The sequence below is a fragment of the Lycium ferocissimum genome, chromosome 8 (genome assembly GCF_029784015.1).
Source record: "Lycium ferocissimum isolate CSIRO_LF1 chromosome 8, AGI_CSIRO_Lferr_CH_V1, whole genome shotgun sequence".
NCBI classification, from domain to species: Eukaryota; Viridiplantae; Streptophyta; class Magnoliopsida; order Solanales; family Solanaceae; genus Lycium; species Lycium ferocissimum.
In genome coordinates, this window is record NC_081349.1 from 11,687,323 (window position 1) to 11,695,491 (window position 8,169).

At 36.2% G+C, this 8,169-nt stretch overlaps 1 protein-coding gene across 1 annotated transcript; it reads right to left on the reverse strand.

Moving 5' to 3' along the window:
* Nucleotides 1-472: 472 nt before the first annotated feature.
* Nucleotides 473-4,465, reverse strand: LOC132066020 (uncharacterized). Its single transcript, XM_059459426.1, has 2 exons — nucleotides 4,341-4,465; nucleotides 473-839 (listed from the first exon to the last, which is right to left on the reverse strand). Exons 1-2 carry the CDS (start codon nucleotides 4,463-4,465, stop codon nucleotides 473-475), a joined length of 492 nt encoding a protein of 163 aa, XP_059315409.1.
* Between the last annotated feature and the right edge of the window lie 3,704 nt (nucleotides 4,466-8,169).

Genomic DNA, 8,169 nt, shown 5'->3' on the forward strand with positions numbered 1-8,169 from the left:
GTATTGGAGAGCTTTGAGGATCAAATGAAGATTCAGGATGCTGATCAAAGGTAGCACGAGTAGTTGTTTTAGTCCTAGGTCCTGAACCCTTTGTGAACTTATAATCAGAAGGATATCCATGTAATTTGTAGCACTTTTCAATGGTGTGGTTTGTTTTCTTACAATATTTGTAGAACAACCCAGATTTTTTATCAAAGTTTACCTTAGAAGGGAAAGATTGTCTAGAAGTCCCACCATTAAAAGTTGTAGATGGCAAGGTCTGCCTAGAGGATCCAACATTGAAAGATGCAGATATAGATGAAAACTGAGATATAGTAGACACTTGTCTCTGTTTTTCATCGGATAACAATATACTGTAAACAGTGCTGACTGATGGAAAAGGTTTAAGCATGAGGATATTGCTTCTAGTTTGGACATAAGTGTCATTCAAGCCCATTAAGAACTGGTAGACCCTCTGAACATCCTTGTCCTTCTAATACTCAGATTTAGCCCCATAAGTGCAAGAGTTCACACGAGTTACAGAGAGAGCATCAATTTCATCCCAATGTTGTTTGATTTTGTTAAAATAAGAAGCTACATCAGGAGCACCTTGGGCTATGTGGGCTAAATCCTTCTTAAGTTCAAAAACTCTAGCACCATTTGTATTTCCATATCTCTCCTCTAATTCACTCCAAATATCCCTAGCAAATTCAGAATACTCAACAGTACGAGCTAAGTCTTTGGAAAGTGAGTTAGTTAGCCAAGACACTACTAAGTCATTACACCTCTGCCATTGTCTTGTCAAAGGAGAACCTTCATCAGGTTTTTGAGATGTTCCATCAATAAGGTCCAATTTATTCCTAACAGACAAGGCCACTAAGATATTTCATCTTCAACTCCCATATCCAGTTCCATCGAAGGGCACAGGGACCAAAGAAGCCCCAAGCACATTAAAAGGATGGACATAGAGAGGTGACAAGGGTGAGTGTAGTCATCTGGGTGAAAGGCAGTACGAGACGTGCCCTCAGATGTTGTGGAAAGAGCAGGGTTAGTATTTTCATTCAAGTTGTTATCAGTAGGCATTTTCGTAGCAAAACCAAAACTATCACACAATTTGTATACAAAGAATAACTAAATTGGAACGAAAATACCAGGTTCTTCGCAATCGGAAGAAATAACGGCCTTGAGTATAGAAATCCTCAAATCGATGGAAGATCAAAACCCTAGCCGAGTCACGAACACATAATCAATCGAACAAACTTTGGCCGAGCCACGAATATCGAATCGAAACCCTAACAGAATCAACACCACAGAACAAATACCAAATTGCGCCGTCAATGAAACCCTAGCTAAGAACGAACCAATTTCTGGGGAAACAAACCAAAAACTTCAAACTTTAAAACTTCAAAACTAAAGAAAACTATGAGAATCAATGAAGTCTATCCTAGAAATTGATATGTAAACCACAAAATTACAAATTCGAACAATTTTGATGTGGAAAAATCATAAAAATTGATGAAAACTTCGATGAATCACATCGAGGTTAGCACCGCTAGATGAATAATAACCAAATCCATAAGGATCTGGCTCTGATACCATGTTAACTTGCTCAAATCTGTGACAAGATTGATAAGATGAAGAGAACTTGAGTCGGTTTGTAGAGAGAGAAAGTGTAAGATCTTATGTACTTCAGAAAAATGAATTGGTCCCTTACAAATAGAATGGGCCATCCTATGTATACTGACCCGACTGAGATACAAATAATTGTAGGCCTAGCCCAATACAAAATAAATGAATGAGTACAGAATTAAAATTAAGTGATGCCTTTGGTGTGTATTCTAACAGAAAAACTGTTGAAATACATCATTATTTTGTTTATTGATAATTACACTTTGTATTTCAATACAAGCACATACCATATCCTATTTCAAAGATTTCCTTAAATGTATAATACTATTTCAAACTCTGTATAGGCAAGATATATTTAAGAATGTTATTTATGCTCTGTCCTCAGAATTTCAATGTGAAATTTTGCTAATCCATCCATAAATATCTCATTCCTCTTCTATTGAAGAACTGGGCTCATGATGTGTAAATCTTCTTCAGAAACTCCACTCATGATATGTAAATTTTTATTAGGAACATTGTTAGTGATTGATTGAGGTCCTAGGTCACTCCTTGGTTGATTTATCTTATGGTCACTGAACTAATAGTTTATCTCAGAAAGTCACCTTTTTTCTTGATATTGCATTCTCGGTTCAGTTTTGACACTTTCCTTTTTCTTCCTTTATTGCTTGCTTCTCCAATGAAATGTTTGTGTATCTTTTAGTTAAACTTAATAAGTTTCATGGATATAATACATCATTTATCGATTACTGAAGTTGCTAATTTAGCTGCTAGCACTTGATATTTCTTTCTTTCTTTTGCAGAAACAACAAGAAGTATGCTAAAGAAGTAGAGAATGGAAGAATAGTTCAGTTTCAGCTTTTGAAAGTAAAGGAGAATATGGTTTATGTTGTCAAGGAATTTTGCAGATGATGATTGTCATTGAAAATTTGAGGATCTATAAAGGCTTCTTCTCTATTTACATGTGTCGTTTTCCTTACTTATGTCTATGTAGGATCGTCTAACCCTTGAAAAATCTTGCGGTTAACTGGAGTTTTTTTGTTTTTTACTTATGTTCTATTTTAGAGCTCAAGACAATGTTGTATTGTTTATATAATTTCTGCAAATTTGAAAATTTCCCTTGTTAGGAGTATCCACTAATCTCTGATATGGAAGTCTTTGAGATTTAGCAGATCTTCTGATGTTACACTTCATTTTTGAAAGCGGAATGTTGTTCAGTTCTAAAGTGCTCTGAAATTTAGTAGAGTGAAACCTATGCGCAAGACTTCACTCTATTTTTCTCTGATGTTGATATTATTTCCTCAAATCCTACAGTCTTCAGACCTTCTAAACAATAGGAGAATAAGAATGCTCAGAAATGGTCTGAACGACCTTATGTACAAGGCACACATTATTCAAATTTCTTTATGGACATACTAGCTTAATTGTACACTAAGCATGTTTATGTTACTTTAACTTTGTGATATTCGATGCTATTTTAAAATTTGTGATCTTGAGGGTTGCCCATATCTTGACTAGGTTGGAGCTAGGTTGTTACTGCCATTTTTTAGCACCGAGTGACTATGCAAATCATCTAAAACTTAGAAACCACTTGTGAACGTAAAATGTTGGGATCAAACTAGAATCCGAAGACAAATTAAACAACTAGACTACAAACCAAGAGGCAAACATATTACTATCTACTGTAAAAATTTAATTTTTGATCTAAAAATACACAAATATATGTGCAATTACATTTTTTTTATACGTATTTATATAGTCAGTTTGGTTTGATATTAAGTTATTTTTTGCTTAAAACCAAACCAAAATCAAATCGGGTCGATTCTAAAAATAAAAAACCAAAAAATCTATTATTTTTCTTTTCGCTTTTTGGTTTGGTTCGATTTTCGATTTTCAATGAACACCCTAATCAAATGTACTTTGTGACACAATGGGGATGGGAGTAAGGCGTCGAGTTGGGGGTAGGTTTAGGGGTGGGTTGGTGTGTGGCAGGGGCGAGGACGAGGGCGAAGGACCCGAGATGAGGTTAGGGGTGGGGTGAGGGTAGATATTGAAGTAAAGTATATTCCTTAATTACTAAAGTTGGATATATCATCATAAGCTAAATTAGAAGTAAATTTCTCAAATCGAATGAATCATGATCAAGTACTTTTTATCATCTACATACCCTTTACATCAATTAACTATATCCGAGGCGAATGGAACTTTGGATCCATGGGTTTGGTTGAACCTAATATAGAATTAAAATTACTAAAAATCCTAAATATTAAAATTTTGACTCATAATTTTAATTAAAAGAAATTCAATATTTAAAACCATAAAGATTAAACTGATGTAACTCTGAATTTTGGATTCGTGACCCGATTCATATCTACTATCTACATTACTTCATGGGATAAAAATACATCCAGACATTTTAACAAAATATACTATGACTCAGTTTATTCAATAACAAGCATGATCACAATCATGTGAAAGATTATTCAGTTCCTTTAATTTTATGAATCAACCAATCTATGCAGTAGTATAGATTAACAAATACATAACATAGGGAAATGATGTATATGTCTACATATGACATACATAGTTGTGGAAGTTGCCTTATTCTTGATGAGATTATATAGACGAAGAGACATTTAGGAGAATTTCTCAAACCTTCAAGAAGTTCTTAGAATAAACATTGCTGGCTTCTCTATTTTTTACTATTATTAGATTTCTTGCCAAGGCTCTTAAACCATTTGAGAAACTTGTTTTTGGAAGCATCTTTGCGTTTCTTCTTGTCATCTTCACGAGGAGGAGGGGGAGATTCAGGATCCCATTGATCAGCCCAAGAGAGCCCCTCAGACCGAAATACTTCCATTTTTTTTCCTTCTTCTTCTTCTTCTAATTGTATCTCCTTTGCATTTTCAAAAGCCTCGAAGGAGAAAGAAGTCTCTTATTTGTGGGAAAAAAATCCAATGGTTACTTTTGATTCTTTTTTTTAAAAAAAGATTGGTTTTCATTTTGTTGGTTTGTTATTTTCCAATGAAGAAATTATGATATTCGTGAATCATTGAGTTTAGTCGCCTTGAAAATTACAAGGTGCAAATGTATATGATTTACAATTTTCTTGTCTACATATACTCCAAGCCACTAATTGTAAACTTTAAGTATTTTTTTTTTTAAGCAAAATAATTGCCAATAAGAAAGTGCTTAACTTTATTAAGTATTATGGATTGATCTGTGCCAGTCAATAACTTTCATCAGCTGTTAATATTATATCAAAAAAATTCTTTTAGTACTGTATGGGCAAAAATCACAGCTAACACGTGGATCAACGTGTAGTCAACACGTGTCAGTTTATACAATGACGTAGAGAAATCAGATGGTAATGCCAAGTAAAGCATTTACGGAAAGGTAGTTGATACCGACAATATGGTCAACGAAACCAACGCACAAAACCCTCTTGATTGCGCATTAAATAACATTGATACAGTAACAGCAAAACGGTTTCTAACAACCAGAATCAAGGAATTTAATGACAATCATTAATTCAGCAATTAATGATTGTCGTTACAGACATATAACAGGAAGGGCACCAAATAGGACCAGATACCTATAAATAGGACTTTCACTTGTATATCTAAGGATCCAAGACTGACTAAAAGAGAGACGATTATTGATTATTCTCTGCTTGTTACTATTATCATTGTTCTTTTATCATCAAGTTCTTACTAATTCTGTGGGAACGAAGAAGTCCATCACTGTTGTTCATCTACAATTGACATAAGTTTACTTTTTCCTTTTATTTACTTATTCATTATCGATCTTTACATAATTTGCATGTGTTAACTCTTGCATTTGTATCAAATTACTACCAACTATGGTTAACCTTAAAACTATTTTAACTATTTGGGTAAAATACGAATTTTCACTCAAACAGTTTGGCACCATTTGTGGGAATTCTACAGTTGGCTTTTTGATCTCTATTTTGTCTCCTTTTACGCAAGCGTTATTACTTTGGTATTTTCTTTTGTTTTTGCATTCAGATATGACAGGAGTTACACCTACACCACCCATTGATGGAAATAGAAATGTCAATGAGGAAGCACTGGCTGATCCAACTAACGGGACAACAGGAAACACATCAGTGGCGGACCAAGATCAAGCTTCAATCCCAATAGAAGATTTGCGGGAGTTCCTAAAAGGAGAGATGGCGGAGGTGATGAAATAAATGATGGTTGAAATACGACAAAATCCCACGCGACCACCTCCATTGAATGGGATTGCTGGTTCCAGTCGGTTAGTACCCCTTGAGCAAAGAAACTTAAATGGAGAGCCGACCAATGTTGATGATCTCGGCGTAACAGCAGAAGCAACAGGTCATGGCGATACTGATATCAACCCAATCATACCTGTTCCATTATTGCAGTGGTTCGAGGAGCATATGAAAAAATTCAAAGAACATGAGGAAAGAATCAATAAAATAGCTGGGGTACCACCAGCCATAAAAAAGAAGGATCATAGTGACTACATATATCATCCATGGAAAGATTCTGCCGATTTCGAACACGTTCCGGAAAGTTTCAAATTACCAAAAATCAAAAAATATGACGAAACTACCGACCCTCAAGATCACATCACTGCCTATACATTCGCTATTCGGGCCTGTGATCTTGGGCCAAAGATGACTCGGTCTGTTATGATTAAACGGTTTAGGCAAGTATTGACAGGAGGAACGCTGGATTGGTATGCAAAATTGCCCCCAAATTCACTTGAATCCTTTGCGGATTCGGTAGATAAATTCAAAAAGGCACACACTGGAGCAACGAAAGCAGAGAAAAGAATGGAAGATATATTCAACATCAAACAAAGGAGGGATGAAACCCTACAAGAATTTGTACATCGCTTCCAGAAACACTGCAACACCTTGCTGCAAATTGAAGGCAAATGGACTGGGATTGCATTTCAACATGCATTACATCCCGATGGAACGCCGGCGACAAAGGATCTTACCAAACACTTAATTGAGTACCCAGAGAAGACATAGGACGATATATATTATCAATATTGTTCAAAAATTCGGATAGAGTAGGATATCATCAATTCGATCATGAGGAAGTCATCACCATCAACTAGGGATACATCAAGTAGAGGCAATTCCAGAAAAAGCGATGGAGATAGAACGCATAGAAGAGAACGTTATGATCCATATTATCCACGAGGAAGCCATGAAGGTACACGAAGAAATAATCAATATCGGCATAGATCACCACCGACAACAAAGACTTCCCGAGGAAATTACAACATCGCAGCTCGAAAACTCACGAACTATAATTTCTGTGTTTCGACATCAGAAGTAGTTGCAGCATTGGATAAATTGGGTAATAGGGTCAAATGGCCCGGGAAAATGAAATCAGATCTAAGCAAAAGAAATCCAAAACATTTTTATGAATTTCACAAAAGGCATGGTCACAAGACTGAGGATTGCCATGCATTGCGTGGAAGTTGCTGATCTCTTAGAGCAAGGACATTTGATGGAGTTGCTTTCGGAGAAAGACAAGCAAGCATATTATCGGAACAGGGAGCAAGGAGCGCCGTCACCACTTCCCGAGCCAAAACGAGTAGTTAATTTTATCACAGGTGGAGCAGATATCAACATTACAGGAGGGCTAGACATCAACAAAGTCACTTACACCTCAGGCGTGAAGTTCAAAAGAATAACGACCAGAAGTGAAAAGAGGGGTAGGGTAGCTCTCGTCGAAGATTGTATCACCTTCGACAAAGCCGACGCCGATAATATGCAATTTTCGCATAATGATGGGTTAGTAATTACTTTGCGCATCTTAGATACTGATATTAAACATGTTTTTGTTGATCAGGGAAGTGCTGCCAACATCATAAACATCAGGGTCATAGAGGAGATGAAATTGACGAGCAAAATAATCCACAAATCCATCATGCTCCCTAGGTTCAATAATTCAACAAAAAGAACTCCGGGTGAAATCATTTTACTAGTAGTAGCGGGTGGAGTGGAACTGCAAACTACCTTTTCAATCATGTCCTCTGCGATAGCTTACAACATGATAGTTGGACATCCCTAGATTCACACCATGAAAGCAGTACCATCAACATAACACCAAGTGGTCAAATTTCTAATGCCGTGGGGCGTAGGCGAAGTTCGTAGAGAGCAAAGAATTCCAGGGACTATTATGCCGTGATGATAAAGTAAGGCGTGCCAAAGGTAGAACATTTCAAACCGGAAAGCGAAGGTAAAAAGGATAAACAAGTCTACCGAATACTGTAATAAATAAAATCAAGCATCAACGATGCTGAAAGAGAAACTATACAAGATCCTTTGATAGAGGAGCAATCAACGACAGTAGTTGAGGATCTCGACCCAATGCCGTTTGATGATGCAACTCCAAAAAAGCGCACATTAATTGGATGCAAATTACACCAACCAAGTAAGTACATTTCATTTTTACGTGACAATATAGATATTTTTGCCTTTTGCCATGCTGACATGATAGGAATAGCACCAGAGGTAGCAACGCATAAATTGCATATTCATCCTTATCACAA

What these genes read in the sequence shown, in the direction of transcription:
- LOC132066020 (XM_059459426.1), bottom strand. Translation starts at nt 4,465, where the DNA reads ATGGAAGTATTTCGGTCTGAGGGGCTCTCTTGGGCTGATCAATGGGAT. An exon ending in AAAAACAAGTTTCTCAAATG is followed by an intron (nt 840 to 4,340) that starts GTTTAAGAGCCT and finishes CTTGTCTGTTAG; the next exon opens with GAATAAATTGGACCTTATTG.